The sequence below is a fragment of the Schistocerca piceifrons genome, chromosome 3 (genome assembly GCF_021461385.2).
Source record: "Schistocerca piceifrons isolate TAMUIC-IGC-003096 chromosome 3, iqSchPice1.1, whole genome shotgun sequence".
Classification (NCBI taxonomy): Eukaryota; Metazoa; Arthropoda; class Insecta; order Orthoptera; family Acrididae; genus Schistocerca; species Schistocerca piceifrons.
This window is the reverse complement of record NC_060140.1, coordinates 421,883,606-421,904,639: the sequence shown is the minus strand read 5'-3', so window position 1 is coordinate 421,904,639 and position 21,034 is coordinate 421,883,606. Positions and strand designations below refer to the sequence as shown.

General features: G+C 39.5%; 1 protein-coding gene across 2 annotated transcripts in view; it reads right to left on the bottom strand.

Moving 5' to 3' along the window:
* Nucleotides 1-21,034, bottom strand: part of LOC124789967 (PAN2-PAN3 deadenylation complex catalytic subunit PAN2) — a 297,298-nt gene that overhangs the window by 244,412 nt on the left and 31,852 nt on the right. For both annotated transcript variants that reach the window (XM_047257502.1, XM_047257501.1), the window contains exons 6-7: nucleotides 18,435-18,642; nucleotides 6,981-7,285 (exon numbers count right to left, since the gene is read on the bottom strand). In XM_047257502.1, coding sequence (XP_047113458.1) covers nucleotides 6,981-7,285; nucleotides 18,435-18,642 — 513 coding nt within the window. The remainder of the gene's footprint in view (nucleotides 1-6,980; nucleotides 7,286-18,434; nucleotides 18,643-21,034) is intronic.

Below are 21,034 nucleotides of genomic sequence, written 5' to 3'. Positions count from 1 at the left end.
TAAATCCCTGAGAAAATAGTTGTCTACCACCTGAAATAAATGAATCTTTTTTACTGTACAGTAAAACTTGTCATGAATCTTTACACTGAACACTGCTACTTTCCTTTTAGTTTAACTTGGTATTCACATTTTGTAAAAAGAGTGGCTAATGAATGTTTTTAAGTTTCTTCTGGACCGTTTGGGATTCCCAGTTTCTTGCTTTATATTTAATGGGAACTTCTTGAGTATCTTTCCACTAGAGTACATGATTAAACTGTGAATCTTAAACAGGCAAAGTCTGCATGTGAATTATGCTTGTGTCTTATTGGGAGTGCAACCGCAGTTCAACAAACTGATTATTACTGTCAACAACAGAAATTACTAAAGAGTAAAAGTATTGGAAGTGAATATTATTCCAAGATCCTTAGAAAGATCACTGCAAGGTGTGTGGTTGTCTACTTTACGGAAAATACGCAAAGCAGGACAACACTTGTCTTCATGCCAATACAAAGAAAGTCTTGTAAGTGCAAAACATGTCAAACTTAGCCACTTTATTATTTTGTCTGTATGCTGATTTAATCTGAACTTTTTATCCATTGCATAATACGAGTCTTCAAGATTAAGACTTATCTTTGAAACATTTGTAGACTCTTCCAGCTACCAATCATCTGAGTTGTGTTGTGCCTCCCCGTGCCGAGTTTGGATCCTTTATTGCTATACATGTGCTACCAGCAAACATTGTTCTCAAAACACCCTTCCAAGACACTGAAAGATTTTTTTTTTTTTTTTTACATTAATGAACAACAACGGGGAAAGCAGTCATCATTACTGGAACTATGTCACAGGAATGAAGGTAATCTCTAAATTGTGTAACATAGCATCATAGCATTGCTTTCTGTGATAGACTTAAGTCTCCATCAATGCAAGAAGGATGCCATTAATGCTGTAACACTTCAGTTTTCCAAGTAGAATTATGTGATTCACATAGAAAGACTTTTGAAAAGTGGCAGAGTATACCAATCACATAATGTTTCTTGTTAAGCTCTGCAGGACTTACATTATGGGTCCTTGTATTGCTTTCTCTGTGGAGAGTCCTTTAAAAATGCCAATGGGGAGGCAGTTTTCTTTACCAAGACTACTCTGAAGTTGTCTTACAAAGTTGTCACTAGAACATATCACAGTGCTAAAAACAAAATCATCAAGATTAGTAAGTGAAGAATTTTATTATTTTCTTAGGTATCGTTCTTCTGAAATGGTTGGTGGTGCATATAGTTCCTACACAAGAAAACCCGAAGCATTTGTAAATGTTTCTTTATTATTTAGTACAATGTCTGCTGCCATGTAGTGATAGTAACTATTAGATATGATGGCCAATGATTTGAATGTGTCAGCATTTATGCCAAAGCGGGTTCAGTTTCATTTGGATCACAATTTTTGTTTCATGTTTGATAACATTCCAAACTGTTTTTGCCTTTTTCTTGAAGGGAGTCATTTACTGAGCATAATATGCAAGTTTTACAATGCTGGTGGTACTACGGTTTTAAATCTTAACACACCTTGTTCTCTGAATTTGGTAGAACTCTCTTCCCATCTCAAGATATTTTAATATCGTGAGTTGTCAACTCATTATTCTTGCTTCTGTTCAATTTTATCCTTGTTTGTTTCATGGATAACAAGACTTAAAATGCTTTACCAATAAATTTTCTATCTGCGTTGTCTGCTTTATGAATCTCATTCCCTGTTCTTCCCAGTTTCTATTCACGCACAATAACAATCATTATTTTTGACTGTGATAATTGTTTTCCTGTATGTTCTGCACTTTTTAAGGGATCAGTATATTTTACTGTTAATGTCTTCTCTGCGGGACACCACTTCGTTGAAGTGCTGACTGTGTGGACAGAGAAACTTGCCTGTTCATGTGAAACTGAAGGCTACTACAGCTGTTGTGCAGCTACCGGCAGGGGTTCCCATGAAGGACAGACCACAGTGGATGAACTGGACAGTGTCCTGCAACACTGCCATCACTGTCACAGCCATTTCACTAGCACTTCCTTAATTCACCAGGTACCAAACCCACAGTGTGAAGTGACCCATGCCAAGGGGGTGGCACATGATAAGGTGTGTCATGAATGGGGTATCAGATAGCAGGTGACACACCTCAGTAATTAGCCTTGCACACGTGGGACTACTGCGACTCCATGGTGTCAGCCTAATAAATCTCAAATTCTCATGGGGACAAAAATGGAGAACAAGGGGAACAGAGGTGCTCGAGACCTCAAATACCCAAATATCAGAGTTGAAACTGATAAAAGCTGCTATCAGGCCATTCGTGGAGGTGAATCTGTGTGGATGCTACAAGGCTCATGGTACACTGTGATCAAAAGTATCTGGACACCCCCAAAAACATATGTTTTTCATATTAGGTGCATTGTGCTGCCACCTACCGCCAGATACTCCATATCAGTGACCTCCATAGCCATTAGATATCGTGAGAGCAGATGGTCAGGTGACTGGGTGTCACTTGGGTCATACCTCTTTGTGCAAGATTTCCACACTCCTAATCAACCCTAGGTCCACTGTTCCCTATGTGAGAGTGAAGTGGAAATCTGAAGGGACAAGTACAGCAGAAAAGCATACAGCCCACCTCGTCTACTGACTAACAGAGGCTGCCGACAGTTGAAGAGGGTCGTAATGTGGAATAGACATCTATCCAGACCATCACACAGGAGTTCCAAACTGCATCAGGCTCCACTGCAAGTACTGTGACAGTTAGGCAGGAGGTGAGAAAACTTATGGTAGAGCGGCTGCTCATAAGCCACACATCATCATGCTGGTAAACGCCAAATGATGCCTCGGTTGGTGGAAGGAGTGTAATCATTGGGCGACTGGACAATGGAAAAACTGTTGTGTGGAGTGATGAATCATGGTACACAATGTGACAATCCAATGCAGGGTGTGGGTATTGCGAATGCCTTGTGAATGTCATTTGCCAACATCTGTAGTGCCAACAGTACAATTCGGAGGCGGTGGTGTTACGGTTTGGTTGTGTTTTTCATGGAGGGAGCTTGCACTCCTTGTTTTGTGTGGCACTATCACAGTATAGTCCTACATCAATGTTTTAGGCAGCTTCTTGCTTCCCACTGTTGAAGAGCAATGCAGGGATGGCAATTGCATCCTTCAACATGATCGAGCACTTGTTCATGATGTACAGCCTATGGCAGAATGGTTACATGACAATAACATCCCAGTAATGAACTGGCCTGGACAGAGTCCTGACCTGAATCCTGTAGAACACCTTTGGGATGTTTTGAAATGCCAACTTCATGCCAGGCCTCACCGACCAACATCGATACCTCTCCTGAGTGCAGCACTCCATGAAGAATGGGCTATCATTTGCCAAGAAACCTTCCAGCACCTGACAATGTATGCTTGCGAGAGTGGAAGCTGTCATCAAGGCTAAGGGTGGGCCAACACCATATTGAATTCCACTATTACCGATGGAGGGCACCACAAACTTTTATGTCATTTTGTAAGGTGCCTCTTACATGAGGAAGACATTTTTACCAGTTTTAATAAATTATTGTCGCTTCTTGATGTATTCACGATAGTTAGGAAGTGCTGTAGTCTGTAGCTGGCCATGAGTCTGAAAGCATTTCCCACGCTGGCTGGCTAGGTGATGAAGCGACCATATGTCGCGCGTAGTGGGGTGGGGCTCGGTGCTGGACCATAGCAACAAGCATCAGCCTGGGAAATTTACATGACGGGAAGTACCGCCATCTTGGCACCAAAGTCACCAATTTTGTTTGTTTATACTTAATAATAAAAGTCATTTATGACAACATGAATACTAGGTGGAGCCTAACTTTTTATCATAATTTTGCCTCGTTAAAATTCACATCCGTTCATTAACAAATGCATATCTTGGTAAGTACCAACTTTATTGGAAATCCACGAACTGTGATTAAACTAGTAACAGATACGGACTGCGCGCCAAAGTTGGCAGTCGGCGTTAAGAGCTCTTCCTGTCTTGTTTGATGGAACCATACTCTCGGTTATGAGTAGTTGTGACACGAGTGTTTCATTATTGATCTAATAGGAAGAAAAGTGATATTACGGCATTCTGAATGTTAATTTCAAGTAAATAGATACCCCAAAGTTGATCAACAGCAATTTCAGATAATTAGCTTCCATCAACAGCCACATCCAATGCACCAATGAATAATATGCATGGGATAACATTTACGAGAGCTGCACCGCACACAGGTAGGAGGAAATCCGATGACAACCCACCAAGGCCGATCAAGGAAGGTCCGACTTACACTCGCAAATTCCGGGTGGAAATGCTGACCAGTTATACTGTACGTCACATATACCACCCTCTACGGATTCATGGCTAAGCTGAGTAATAACAGTATCAGTTTAGAAGTGAGGGGATCTTGCAATTTTCAGTTAGGTGTCTGGATAGTTTTGGTCACATAGTGTATCTGCGTTGCTTCAGACAGCGAAGCAGCTCTGGAATCTCTGCAATGAGAATGAAGATCGTTTCATAATGCGACAAAGCCCTTGTGAGTCTAGTGAAAACAATCGGGTGAAGCTGTCATGGGTCTCTGGTCACTTGGGAATCAGTGGCAATAAACAAGCTGATAGGCTGCAAGGACAGGGGCAACAACTCCATTTGCTGGATCAGAACCTGTCCTATCCATCACTAAGGCAATAGTAAGAACCAAACTGAATACATGGACTAGGGGACAGTAAATAGGATATCAAAGACAGATTACACTGCGGGTAAGACAGATGACTTGCTATGAGAACTATAATAAACACACACACATGATGGGTACAATAAAAGAAGGCCCTAAGTGCAGACTAGGGCTTGAGGGGAATTAAACTTAATACATTTAATCTTCAAATGCAAAGTATTGGGGGCCAAAAGACATAGAATATTTGGCACATTAATTCCTGAAGAAATTGTGTTTAATAAAGAACTAGTAGAATGCCTCCTACTACTTCTACTAGAGTTACGGGGAGATAAACCACAGACAGTTTTGGTGCGGGCAACAGTGGGCTAAGACCACTTGCCTTGCCTTCCTGCATAGATAAATCAATCATTAAGATTGGTTTTAAATCTGTATCATTAAATACGGTTTGGTCTAAAAACAAATTGCCTATGGCTGCACTTCAATCCTCATAGGGATAGATAATGCCAGACATCAACTCTAGGTGCTCCCAATATCTGAGAGAACAAGCACCACACAAAAAATGATTCTCTATTTAAGTCTGCATAACATTATTATACTGTCTTCAATAACTTTATGAAGCTAATGATACTTCTTGGTAGTAGGTTGTAAGCAGTCAGCACTACAAGCCTGTGCATTTCCTAATTCATTATCAGGGAACAGCTTTCAAACACCTGTACAATAATTTTACAGTATATTGTTAATTTTTACTTGTTGACCATCTGACTACAACGGAATGAAACAATTTTCATGCCATACATGTTTCGCCTTTATTCTTTGCAAGGAAAGTTTAGTGGAAGGTTCTGTGGATGATTTTCTACATGTTGTGTTTTAGTTCCCTTTTCTGGCATACTACTTCTTATAATGCTGTTTTGGTTTTTGTTTCCTACACTTCCAGGTACTAGGAACTCAAAACTTGTTTTGATACTTTGTTTTTGAAACAGTATCTAGAGGATACCCTCCCCACCTCTCCCCTGCCCTCTGCCTAACCTGCAGCACTTGACTGTCCGCCATACCCACCATAACATACTATACTATCCCTCCCCCTCCATGCCCCAGCCTCCTCCTCACCCCCACCCAGTAGCCACTCCCATCATGCATTGGTGCTGCTGCTTGCAGTGTGGTTTCAGTTGCCTGAGACTGCAGTTTTGTGTGAGAGTTACGTTTGCGTGAGTGCATGCATGTGTATGTGTGTGTGTGTGTGTGTGTGTGTATTGTTGACAAAGGTCAATGGCCAATAGCTTTAGGTGTGAAAGTATTTTTGATGTGCCTATCTGCGTCTCAGCATCTCCGCTATATGGTGAGTAGCAACTTTCCATCTCATAATATCAGTGGTATCACAGTCACATTCCAACACACACAATAAATCTATTGACACTGCATCAGTCTTATGTTATCCTATGGATATGACAAGTACATTCTTTTTATTACTGAGGCTTCTGTTATTTTAAGGGAAGACAAATACATTTTTTACTTGGCTTTGTGCAAGCAGCAGCATTATCTTCTGCTAGTAACTGTTATAAGCCTTATATTTGCTTTGCAGCTCTGGTGGTAGACAGCACTGCACAATAAGAATGAGGGAGCATGAATTGCAAGGATGTAATAGGACAGAGGGGGGTGGAAACTGTTGGGTGGAGGTTGTGGAGACGGTAGTTTCCCCTGAGTTGAGGCCAGGATAATTTTGCAGGCTTGGAATGTTTTGTAAGGGTAACTCCCACCTGTGCAGTTTAGAACAGCTGGTAGTGGAGGCAAGGACCAGGTGGCCTGGGTTTCGAAGCAGCCACTGAAATGAAGTGTGTTATGTGCAGATGCATGATGTGTCACGGGTTGGTCTACCTTGCTCTTTGTCACTCTTTGGCTGTGGCCACTCATCGTGGTGGACATCCGTTTGTTAGTTATGCCAATATACAGAGCTGTGTTTGTTTTGTTTAGTGCTATGGCCCACAACTTGCCTTATTTCTATCCTTACACCTTCAAACATTTCACTTAACTTTCTTTTTATATGGATCACTTTCATTCATATTCTTCATTACTATGATGCACAATGCCCAAAATGTTACTTGCTAACTATCAGAGCAAATAATGTATTTAAATTGTAGTAATTTATAGTGCACTCCCTAATCACTTTTGCTATCTGTATAAACCTTTTGCTCAATCTATCTGGATTCTCTTTGCTATACACAGATGATTTTTAGACACACTATGGTAAGGCAACAACAGTATCATTTTGTGTACATTTAAGTTGTACTTTTAAGGATGCCTCACCTGTAGACTTTTTGCAAGAACTGTGGTGGCCAATCAGAGAGAAGACTTGTGCCTGGTTGTGTATATGGTAAAGGAACAGTTGACAATGGTGGAGCATCATCTGTAAAGCCGATCGGTGGGAGAGGGTCGACAGGATCAGCAAACTCAGTCTCACGGGAGAAGGTGTTGAAAACTGGAGCAGTAGAAGTAGCACTCACAGGACCAGAGACTAATAAATGGATGGATCCACCTGCATCCCCCAATGCAACACACTGGCAGGATGAAGATACATCAAACGCCAGGCACATTGAGCCTGCCGTGTCAACCTGCAATGAAAAAAATTATTGTTAATAAAATAAAAACCCTTAAATATTTGTGATATTTAAATTATGATGCAGGTAATGGAAAAGGAAGAAACGAGATCCCACTAACAAAGAAGTGATGGTTGATAAAAACTGCATGGACCAAAATACGAGAAATGCTTGTTTTTATGAAAACTACACACCTGAAAACAAAAATGCTTTATTTTACATCTACATGGATATCCTGCAAATTATGCTTAAGTGCCTTTGCATCTTCTAAATGTTCTGCCAATAAATCTGTCTTTGGTATGCCTTCCCTCAACATTTTGTATGGGTTCTTTCGAATTTAAATTGTTCGTAATTGTAGTTCCCAGGTATTTAGTTGTATTTACGGGATTTAGATTTGATTCATTTATTGCATAACCAGTTTAACAGATTCCTTTTAGCACTCATGTGGATGTTTTAGTGTCAATTGCCAATTTTCACACCATAGAGGTATCTTTTATAAACCGTTCTGCAATCTGTCTTCATCTTCTGATGAGTTTACTAGACGATGAACAACAGCACCATCTGCAAACAACATACGACAGCTGTTCAGATTTTCTCCTAAATAGTTTATATAGATAAGAAACAGCGAAGGGGCTTATAACACTACCTTGGGGAATGCCAGAAATCACTTATGTTTTACACTGTGATTTTCCGCCTGTTACTATGAAACTGTGACCCCTCTGACATGGAATATTGTCTCAGTTATTTGTGTGGATTCCCGATTTCTTTAAGTGTGCAATTTCACTACAAGCCACTTGTCAGCCACGGTGTCAAAAGCCTTCTCAAAATCTAGAAATGTGAATCAATTTGAAATCCTTTGTCAATAGCACTCAACACTCTGTGCGAGTAAAGAGGGAGTTGTGTTTCAGAAGACTGATGTTTTCCAACTCGTGCTGACTGTATGTCAATATACCATTCTATTCAAGGTAATTCACAGTGTTTGAACACAACATATTTTAAAAAAATTGTGCTGCATAATGACGTTAATGATATGGGCCTGTGATTTTGTGGATTCATACTGCCTTTTTTGAATGTTGGAGTGACCTGTGCAACTTTCCAGTCGTTGGGTATGGATCTTTCGTCAATCAATTAGTGGACCATGAGACTTATCTATTTCTAAGTTACTCATGTTGCCAGCTGAACAGAGAAGGACTGATTGTGTCTTGTCACTAGCGTACTTACTTACTTACAATCAGAATCTCTATTTTCTGCCAGGTTTCAAGACATATTTTGTTGTGGAAACTATTAAAAGTCTGCACCAAACTTCTGTGACAAACTTCTGTCTTGGGATATTATGCGATTGTTTAAATTTGACTTTCTTTTCAAAATTGTTCCTGCAACAGGGTTCTAACCTGTTCTGTGTACCAAGAAGGATCAGCTCCATCATTTTTTTAATTTTTTTTATAAATCTTTTAATAGCTGTCAATAATTTTCTTTGAATTCACACCACATCTCGTCTGTATAAATTACATTGTCTCCGAGGAAGGCATCAAGCGATTTTTGTCAGATTTTGAATGTGTAAAATTTTTGGAGGATTTGGAAATTACGCAACTCACTCTATGACAACCCTGTGCTCACCAATCCCTGTATCCATTTTGATGTTCATAATCAGCTCAGGATTATTTGCTGCTAAGAGGTCTAGTGTGTTTTCACAACCGTTTATTATTTGGGTGGGCTCATGAACTAACCGCTCAAAATTTTCAGAGAATGTATTTAGCACAATTTCAGATGATCTTTGATGCCTACTTCCAGATTTAAACATGTATTTTCCACCAACAAATCGAGGGCAGACTGAAGTCACCACCAACTATAATTATGTGACTTGGTTATGTGTTTGAAATGATACTCAAGTTTTCTTTGAACCTTTCGGAAGTTGTATCACCTGAGTTGGGAGGTTGGTAAAAGGATCCCATTATTTTATTCTAGTTGTCAAGAATGACCTCTACTCATAGTAATCCAGAAGAACTATTTACTTCAATTCTGCTACAAGAGATACTACTTCCAACAACAAACACGCCACTGCCAACAGTGTTTAGCCTATCCTTTCTGAACTCCGTTACCTACTTCGCAAAAATTTCAGCTGAACTTTTCTCCAGCTTTAGCCAGATTTCAGCATTGCAACATGTGCAATACAGTAACCTCAAAGTCTGTCTACAATCAAATTTCTGAACTACAACAGGGTCTGGCTCACCCACATCTAAAAATTCCAGTAATTCTGTGTCCAATATTGTTTCTGCAATGGTTTTCAGGAAACACAGAATGTTTACAGTTGAAGAGGTTGCTCTAGTTTAGATCAGTGTCATCCTCTTTAGAATCTCAACATCCATCACTGACCATTTACTTTTCTTCATCAGATTATCTAGGTCTTTTAACATGTTACACTTCATTCCTTCATTTTAGCACACTCCAGAAACTGCCACTGCAGCAACCACCATTCAGACACACTGCCATATTTTATGTTGTTAGCTTTATTGGAAGTTTAATTTATTTGACTTCAGTTTCTTTATGAAGTCATTGCACAGCTCCACAAAATGACTCTTTAGAATCTCATATTTATCAACATTGATTACTACCACTTGTTGTACCACACCCACTGTGTTTTCAGTTGCACCAGTAATGTCCATATCTAAATCACTGTATGGAACTGATTCAACATCAGGCAACAGTTTTCTCCATGCACCATTCATAGAATTAACTGCATTTACCCCTACCTTTAAACTACAACAAGAATTTACTGTCAGCAAATTTGTTATCTGAGTGACATTAGCCTTTAAGCTTTGAAAAAGTTCAGAGGCTAGAGTCCAGGCCCATGAGCTGTAGGAGTGGTGTTACTCAGTATAAGCATGACATCTGTACTTTCACTCAGCTCAACAATGGGAAGTGGATGGTTTCTATCATTATTAATTAAGAGGAAATAGATTTCTTACACAATTTACTCATACTATAATGTACGATCCCATTATTTAGTTCTTCAGAAAAATAATTACTGAAAATTTAGCCGTAAGCAGTTGTGTGCCAAGGGTTGTTAAACATCGATAATTTATATGGAACAATATTCATATAATTAACACATTTTGAAATTTAATTTATAAAAGTCTATTAAAATTAATTTTCAATGCTAAGTTAAAAAAACACAGAATTCTGCGAGATTTTACAAAATTCTTGACATTCCCTGAGATTTTCTTGATTTTCCCCAGTAAAATGTCATTTCCTGAGAATTTCATGTTTACAGAAGAATCCACAACCTGCTTTCACTCCAAGTTGGTATGAAGCTGCTTCCTCTTGTGAAAATTTTTTATTGTAGTTACCAAAATGGTGCTTGGAAAGATCAAACGAATCTAAAATGGAACAAAGTAATTGAATGCAGGTCTCACTAAAGACAAGATCAAACAGCCAAATTTAGTTTCAAAAGGGGGCACATGCCAGCCATTGCAGTTCTGAAGCCAAAGACTTCATATCTTTATAATTCTTTCCCTAGCCATTGAGCAAGAATTACTATTTTCTTACACTGATGTTGGTTGAATAATGTGCTGGTTTTCCAGCTATATTCCATGCTGTAACAAACAGTGCCCACACTGAATTCATGGCGTCACGTAGCTTGTTGAATATTAACAGTACAGAAGTTTATAACAGCAAACCCAAAGCTTAACTTATTTTCATAACAAAATTGAATTTTGTACACATTTTTTAAATGTTGATAGATCCACTTGCTTTTCGTTTCCAAATTATCTGGAAATACAATATTACTGCTTGCACTTTATGGCAACTAATGACTTGACTGTTTTAAATAGTAAGCTTTTAAGTTAAAAAGGTTTATCGGTATGTCAAAGCAAAGGTTAAGTGTTAAAAGCAGACAACAAGCAGAGGTCATTGCGAATCCAGTGACCTTAAGTTGCAAAGAAACAAAAAAAATTTAGGCTACAAAGTTTCAGCGAGTTGGTTGAGGTCCATACAAGAAAACTGGAATGAAAAATTTCCTGAGGCATCATTGCTGTTAGAAGTTAGGGCAATTCAGGATCTACCACTGTTTTGAACACCTGTTACCAAGTACAGATTGCTCCGCACATCCCACGGACAAAGTCCATATTATCGCATGTTTTGCAGAAGTCAAGTAAGCCCCCGGGTCAAAAAGATCCACACGAGTGGGATATGCCAATCACACTGGCTATGGAGCAGAGTACTTTCTTCCCAACAAATGTTAAAATTGTAGCTGTTGCTGAGCTGATCTTTGATATTACCAGTAATATCAAAGAGGGTTCGTGAATTGTCAACTTTAAACCACATCATTTTACAGATAACAAGAAATTATTTTCTAGGCTGTGCAAAACCCATTTCTATGCAATTTCCTTTCTTTCGAAGTTCCAGGTTTGAGCTTTGGCCCAGCACACAGTTTTAATCTGTTAGGAAACTTGATAAACAGTTCACACTCCATTCAATGACAAAGATTCAAACAGGAAACAAGCAGAACCATTTCCAAGAAGAGTGGAAGCACAACTTGAATGAACATGGGTGGACTTTCAACAATCCAGACACAGCTACCTTCAGCAGTGCAAAAACAGCATCACAGTTTGAAGGCCTCATCTGTAATCAATATGAGTAGTAAGAAATTCAATACTGTAGCACTGAGCTGGATAATCCACTGACAAATTGTTTAAAATAATAAGGTCCTATTGCTTGTACACATTGTTAGTGATAAAATTGCTGCTCCACCCATATTCATTTTGCAATCCTTGAAGAGTGAATTTCATGGGCAGGTTGGCGACTGCTTACTGATAAATCAATTTCTATTAATCTTTCTCAATCTACTGTGCAAACAGTTCTTTGTTACACGCCTTAATCGGCTTTCTATGACACGATTGATCCAATTTCTCTCTCCACGGTAATTTTTTTCAGTTTAGGATTAAACCTGTTTCACAGCTGTGTTCCACAAATTCCTTTGGCTTTTTGGGACCTGCATCATGCTGCACCATACATTAAATGATAAAATGAGTTTCTTTTATTTCCATGAAAGATCATAAAACTTTTGGTCCCTACATTACCAGTTTCTGTCAGTGATGACAATCTTCAAATCTGTTTTATAACACATCCTAAACTAATAAAGTAAAAAAATAATAGAATAATCCATTACCATGTCACAATTTATGATACACTACATGTACGTCTGCAAGTTCCTATGAAGAGTGATGCTCAAACAGTGACTACTGGTAATGAACAGTTAACAGTAGAAACCTCCACCATGATTATATCATTTATTGTTTATATTTTTTAAAGGTATCATCAATGATGCAGAAGGAAGCGGTTTGTTATAAAATATAAGCAACTTTCAGACATCACACACATATTGCTCATTCAATTCTTATACTTGATCCCATTTCCTAGGTCTTCCCAGGAACACAAATCTCACATCAGCTTCTGATCTCAACACGTACAGTTTAGTGCTTGTCCACTAGCTTTGATTCTAAAGGTTTTACTCTTGCTAAAACTCATTCAAGTGCCACCATACTTAACATGAACATGCCGATCAAAATATCGTAATATGTAATAGCAGCTAGGATAATTGTAATGGTTTGTCACTATGACTCAGAGAACAGTATAAAGCAAAATCCCGCATTCACTCCACTAATATGCAATCCAGCCAGATATTCTCCACTTCCCTTTACATTTACAAAAACAAATATTTACAATGTGCAAGACAACAATGATAAAGGAATTTTTGTGCTAAAGATATGTGATTATTTACTAATAAAACTCATAATCTTTGTGGTTTTATGCTCTCTATCTCAATCAAAAATATTACGAACAATGTACACCCATCTACAACCTGAAGACAGACCCTGAATTTACCATCCTCCCTGCACACAACGGCTCCACCACGCTCCTGATTACCTGAAAGAAGGCATCCTCAAACAGACTTTTCTGTCAACAAACCTTACTGTAGTAATCATCCACACTCAAGTTTTTAGGCTTATCAAAGAATCTCCCACAAATCCATGCCCCACTCCTACTTTCAACAGCTTTCCTAAGCTCATAAATCTAACAATCTTTGACCCCCTCAGTAGCTGGTTATTGTGCTCCCCACTGAAAGAATCTATTGTCCTTGCCAAATACTTCCAATCAACTACCAGCAGCCTAGTTTCCCATATCAAAGCCACAAACCACATCATTCAATTCAACAACCCCCACTCCATTACTATCTGTACCCTGCTCGTAAACTTTCACCCTCTATATACCAACATTTCCCCACTTCTATGGCCTTACCACTTATCTAACACTGCATCTCCCAACATCCTTCTCAATACAAACCCACGATCTCATTCCTTATACAGCTAACCATGTACATCTGCACATATAACTGCATCTCCTTTGAGTGGAAGATATACAAACAAATCCACAGCCCATCCATAGGCAATGGCATGGCACCCGTCTATGCCAACCTATTTTGAGCCATCTAGGAGAAAAAAAACTATCCTAGTAATCCAAAATCCCAAAACTGCTCGTCTCTTCAGGTTTGTAGACAGCACCTTTAAGATGTGAATACAGGGTCAAGACACAATACAGATAATTCTCCCCTTCATTTCACTTGGCCTTCTCTGCAGAATGTCACCTTCCTGAACACTGATTCCATCTTTTTAATGACCCCATCCAAACCTCTGTCAATATCAAGCTCACTAACCACTATCCATACCTCAATTTTGATGACAGCCACCTTTTCCATGCCAAAGAATCTGAGCACATGTAGGCTGTGCATCTGCAGCAATGAGCAGCCCCTTGCCAAGTATACTGTAAGTCTTACTAAAGCCTTCACAGACTAGCACTATTAGTCTGCAGACTAAATAAATTTCTATGTCATATCCTCACACACCCTTAATCCTCCAACCACCCAGACAAACCAGCTGCAAAGAAGTGACTCTTCCTCCAACCAACTGCTATGAGCCAAGTCAATAGGTGCTAAATTCCAATGATGGGCCAATCCTGTACTACTTGTGATTTCTTATTTGGCAGCAAGTAATGACAAGATTCAATACTTCGGAAGTGTATCAACATCTCAACTCTTACACTATAGCCTATTTTGGAATCTGTAAGATTATTGGTTGTTAGTTTCTGCAAGATAGATTAGGAATTACGTAGTTACTGTAACTGCTAGTACTCCTGTCAATAGCAATTAAAATCAAAGAAAAGAAGTGTCTGGGTCCCCTACCCTTTCAGGCTATGAACTCATGAAAATTACACCCACATACATCCTTTAAGACAATCATCTAGAACCTTTAATTTAGTCCAGGTTCCAATTTTTGGTCAAAATTTATGTGAGTAGCAGAGACAATGAAATAAAATTGGTGGAATGTGTTTATAGTATTTTATCTGGCAGCAGAGTGTCAGTCAATATTATTCTTCCTCCATCCAGCAGAATTTACCTTTTTTTTAAAAAAAAAATATATTTCACAAGTAGTTATAACATTAGATTCTGATTTGTTACAATTATTATACACCTATCTAACATTCTTCTACATCCAATCCTCTGATTATGATTACCTTACATTCTGGTGGACACCTGGTTGATAGTCATACCAATATAAAAAGCTGGGCAATGATTGTAGCAGAGCTGATATGACATCACTGCTTTCATAGAGTCCAACCTCTGACAGAATAGGATAAGCCTGCGACAGGACAGGAATAGAGTGGGTGGACTGGGCAAGCTTTGCACAGGAGCATTATCATTGTGGAAAGGGGTTTCGATGTGGAGTAGCAGAGAGATGTTCTAGGATGTTGTGGAGGTTTGGTGGATGACAGAACAATTTTAGGAGGAGTAGGAAGTTTCTTTGGTAGGATGCCCCTCATTTCGGCATGGTGATAAGTAATCAAAACCCTAACAAAGGATTCAGTTCAGTTGTGGTACTGAGTGACAAAGGTTCTTAGGGATTGTGGGAGTGTTGGAGGTGTGAGGGTAAATGGCACGGGATATCTGTTACTGGACTAGGTCTGGGGGTATAGTCCCTGTCTGAAGGCTGTGGCAAGACCCCTCAGCATACTCTGCAAGGCAGTTCTTGTCACTGCAGATATGCCGTCCCCGGCTTGCCAGACTTTATGGTAGGGACTTTTGGTTGCGCAACATATGACAACTGTCAAGATGCAGATACTGTCACTGGTCAGTGGGTTTAAATTGGACAGGTGTGGATGGAGCTGTCAAAAAGGAGATGGCCAGCAGAAGGTAGCACACTGGGGTGACGAGGACCAGATTAAGTGGATGGGAGAGAAGTTGTTGAGGTTGTGGAGGAATAAAGAAAAGGTGTCTTGGCCCTGAGCCCAGATCATAAAGATATCAATGAATCCAAACCACAGAAGGATTTTGGTGTTTTGGGGGCTCAGAAGGTCTCCTCCTGATAGCCCATAAACAGGCTGGTGTAGGAAGATGCCATGTGAGTGATCACAGCTGTGCCACAGATTCGTTTACACTTTCCCTTCGAAGAAGAAGTACCAGTGAGTTAGTATAAAGTTACTAAGGTGTATGAGGAATGAATTAAGAGGATCTGGTGTCTGAAGAATGTTGGGTAAGGTAGTATTCAATGAACATGAGGAATGCTGGTGTGTAGGGAAGTGATGAGTAGGGATCCAGAATTCAAAGTGGTAGAGGATGGTGGAAAGTCAGTGGAGGAAGTGGTTGGTATCATTGGTGTGGGAGTCTGACAGGCAACTGGTTGGAGGTGTTTGTCAATGATGGCCAAAATTCTTTCAGTCGGCAAAATAACCAGCTACAGTGGGGTGTCTAGGATTGTTGGGTTTGTGATTCCTGGAGAATATGTGGAAGACAGGTGTGCAGGTTGTCATTGGAGTGAAGAGGGAAAGGGATTCAGGGGAGCTGTTCTGGGAAGGGTCTAAGTCTTTCAGTAGGGATGGAGGTTATGTTTGATTTCTGGGATGGGATCACTCTCGTGGAATTTGTAAGTGAAGGACTCATAATTGGCAGAGGCATTCTTACACAGGCAGAGCCACATGGCACCCTCCTATGCCAATCTGTTGATAGACCACCTACAGGGGATCTTCCTAGCCTACGAAACGCTGGACCCATGGTCTGTTTCAGGTTCACTGATGATTTCTTCACGATCTGCACTCAGGGCCAAGACACTATATCCTCAATGCTTCACAAGCTTAACACCTTCTCTGCCATCCAATTCACATGGTCCTCCTCAACCCAGTGTGCCACTTTTCTGGATGTTGAGCACCTCCTCTCTGATGGCTCCATCAACACCTCTGTTCACATTAAACCCACCAAACACCAACATTACCTGCATTTTGACAGCTGTAATCCCCTCCATACCAAAAAATCCCTCTTAAAAGCCTCGCCACCTGAGGATAGCATTTATGCAGTGACAAGAACTACCTTGCCCAGTATGCTAAGGGTCTTGGCATGGTCTTCACAGGCAGGCACTATCCCCCAGACCTAGTCCACAAACAGATCTCCCGTGCCATCCCCCCCCCCCCCCTCCCCTCAAACCCCCTATCTCTCACCATCTCCAAGAACCAGCTACTAAGGAGTGTCCCCTTTGTCACCTAATACCACCCCGGGCTAGACCAAATGAACCACATCCTTTGCTAGGGCTTTGACTACCCATGATCACGCCCTGAAATAAGGGGCACTTTACCCAAAATCTTTACCAACCCTCTTAAAGTGGTGTTCTGTTACCCACCCAATCTCCATGTCTTAGTCCATCCCTACATCACTCCCAACCCCTTGCCACAGATATCATTTCCTTCTCCTCCCACTCCCAATTGATACTTCCACTTTATGTGACAATTGCATTCCAGTCTGAGCAGCTGGACATGGTGGTCATGTGTGCGTGAGGTGTCCTTGATTATGTGAATGAAGTTAAGGGGGGTGTGTGTGTGTGTGTGTGTGTGTGTGTGTGTGTGTGTGTGTGTGTGTGTGTGTGTGTGTGTGTGTGTGTGTGTGTGTGTGGGGGGGGGGGGGGGGGGGGGGGGGGGAGGTGTCTGACAAAGGCTTTCGCCAGAAGCTAGTATGCAATTGTCTTTTTGTTGACCTTGGCTGCAACTTATTTATGTGTTATCTTTACGGTGAGCAGTACTCTTACCCTTTTCATATACTGTTTCCTTTTTCTCTCTTCCTTGAATGTGTAAATCGCCCACTCCCCTCAAATGTATTAAACCTAATGCTGTTAGTATGTCTTTACTACTAGTTTATGTAAATATGGTCTGATGATAAATATGTATTTGCTTGCGCTAAAGAATTGTGTCAGTCACCAGCATTATAATCACTATATACAAAAGGATTGACTCTCATACCCATGAAGATTAATTTTGTAATGTAGATGAGACATATCTACATGTAACTTAATTTGCCAGAATATTTCAAATTTCATACTCATTCTTTTCAAGTATTAGTTCTATGATAATTGGCAGGGACCCAGTAACCATTTTATTTGAGTGACTATAATACCCTGAAGTTTAACTAATTGAACACTTACGAAACTGCAAGTGTGCACTTCAACATCTGCAAGTAGCAGAACCGCATAATTTTCTATCCCTACTCGGCATGCTACATGAATTTAATGTACGTTAAAGCAAGATACAGAACTCGAACTCTAACAAACATTAAAAGAAAGCTACACTGCGAATGTCAAACATGAATAGAAGAAATTTATTGCCATAGGTGGAAACTTGTGGTGGAGCAGAATGATTCAACCAATAGAGGAATGGCTAAAGTTCTCAACAAAGATCTATTTGTGCAGTAATGCAATTTATTATGTCTTACAGCTGAATGTCAAGAGTGTCACGTAGTCTGCAGCTTTGAATGTAGGAGTAAGTAGTGATAAATTTGGAACATAATTTTAAGATCTGCATAACCTTATAAATTTATATCCTACTTAGTCATCAATGGGTTAACATTACCTCAATATTGTATCCAATACATGTTTTCAACTATAATTCTCCCTGTAACTTTACTGAAATTTATATTAACCCTGTCCATTATTTTTCTGTATTTTGCTGCATCTAACCTGATCAGCATCACATGCTGCAGCATGAACTCAATAGAAACATATGTCAACAGCTCTCATTAATATAATTTACTCACGGAACATTGCTTTAAGTTTTACATGTTTACAACACACACCTGATAAAGGCTGAGTCCTGAAGAATCCAATGCTACTGTGTCAAGGAGTTGTAGCTGACCCAGAGCTGATACAGTTGCCAATCTAGACGAGAATGATGGCAAAAATCTTAACAACAAAGGATCCACCACAACAGGTAATGGTGCAAGTGCTCTCAACATCCGCAGATCGTAGACCATTAAGAAGCGATCCACTGACAAACCACATTGCCTGCAGAACACAATTTTTTTCTCAGAAATACCATTACGGCAATGCAATTCAACAAACAATTTTCAAGTGTCAATATATACTCTTGCACAAATGGAATAGCATAACTAAATTAACTTTAATAAATGCTACATTTCAGCACCTATAGATATAAATGTGGTCATTATTACTGAGAAATTTCTTGATTTACACCATTATTTTGTGCCTCTATTATGACAGAGGGTTCCCATGAAAAATTCCTACCACATTCGCCAATAGTTGCATATCCTTCAATACTCACCTTTTTGATTAGAAGGCAACACATTTTCATACCGTTAATTCTTGACAGAATTAATGTGTGTGGCTTTCTTCATCTTATGGGGATTGGTTATTCTGGTATCAATACGTAACACATTTTGGTTAGCTTTACATTAAAGCTGAAAGAGTTAAGTGGGAGCCAAGTTCAACAATAAGTGGGAGCCAAGTTCAACAATTAGAGAGAGAGAGAGAGAGAGAGAGAGAGAGAGAGAGAGAGAGAGAGAGAGAGAGAGAGGCAGGCCTGTGGGATGCTTTACAACTGAGGCAAATCACATTATGGTTACACTCTGACAAGATTAATGACTGCAAATAAAAACATACCGTATTTACTCGAATCTAAGCCGCACCTGAAAAATGAGACTCGAAATCAAGGAAAAAAAATTTTCCCGAATCTAAGCCGCACCTGAAATTTGAGACTCGAAATTCAAGGGGAGAGAAAAGTTTTAGGCCGCACCTCCAAATTGAAACAAAGTTGGTCCATTGTAATATGAGACAATTTAGGTCGAATGAATGACGATACAACTACAGTAGTTTGGTTCGAGACATAAGCTTAGCAGTTAAACTTTAACAAGTAGCCATTGCTGTGTGTCCGTATGTATTTATACGGGTACCCTTGCTTTTAGTCTGGTTTAAATTGATTGCTTATTTTTCTTTGATTTGATAAGTGCCATTCTCTTTGTTATAGGTGTTTACGTCACTAAGCTGAAGATGCATTACTGTACTGTGTCATGCATCGTTTGTCGCATTCTGATAATGAGTGTTTACGGCCTGTCGTCGCTCACGGCATGGCTTGCTTTTGTGCACGCTACCGCCGCTTACAATTAAAAAAAAAAACCCACGAGGAATCGTCTCATTATCGTAACAATGGCAAGAAACTGCTATTTTTTTTGTTACTTACACTGCTGCCTTCTTTGATAATGATCGACAAGAACCAAATAATAGACTGAGTATGATAGAAGATGTTCTGAACGAGAGTTTAGCGAAAATTTTTCTCCATTTGAAAATCTTTGCAGACGCCTCTTTAGTACATTACATTCTGCACAGAAATTAGTCATCTTAGATTTAAAAATGTAGCCAACTGCCGTACTTCATTTCTGACTGTATCACTATTAGGCATAAGAATAATATGAATATAAACATGACACGATACGTATATTCTTCCGCGTTTGCTGTTGTCTCACTCTAGTTTCGTAGTTTATTAGGCAGACAGGATTTAAATGAAATAGCAGCAAACACGAAAGAATACATGGCATAATGTTTACATTCTTCTACCTTTTAATTTATTTACTGACGCAGAGGTTTTGGCGCCAGTATTTATCTTTGTGCCTGCAAAGCATACCTGTCTAGCGCGACATATATTTGACGGCAGAAGTTAGTTGTGGCGACACCTGCCAACATTTTTCAGAACTTCCGCTTACTTTGCACTCGATTCTAAGCCGCAGGCGGTTTTTTGGATTACAAAAACCGGAAAAAAGTGCGGCTTGGATTTCAGTAAATACGGTAGTTGGTTTCCGAAGTTTTCCTTGTACACCACCGCTGTCCCACAGTTTTTCATAGAACTTGTTGGTTATCAGTTTTGTGCTCATAGTTTTTGAGATAAACAGCTTAAATTTTAAAAAAATTGCAGCTAATGCAGGATATTTCTGAATTATTTTATCTCTGAAGGGGGGCAACAGTTTCAGACTTCCATTAACTAACACTTGTACGAGTGTCCAACTTCTTTTTTTTCAAAAAAAGAAAAAAAAAATGAGTATCTCCAAGTATCACACTGTAATCCTTTTTTGGAGGAGGATTACAGATAGAAAAAATTTGAGCCAGATTAATGAAATTCTGGTAAATCAGCTGAAAAATTTCAACGAAGTGTGGTTTTGTTGGTTGGACGAAATTTAAACTGTCACATGGGACTCCCTAATAAGATGGCTGCTGTTACAACTGACACTTCATCCGACGACGATGTGCAGATGGAAGAGTGTGCCAAACTTAATAGCAGTTTGAGTTCTCTCGGGGCTATCCCTCTTAAAATTTAAAAAGGCATTAAACACAGTTACAAACACAAAATTAATAATGCAGGAAGCTTGATAAGTAGCCAAGTGGTATC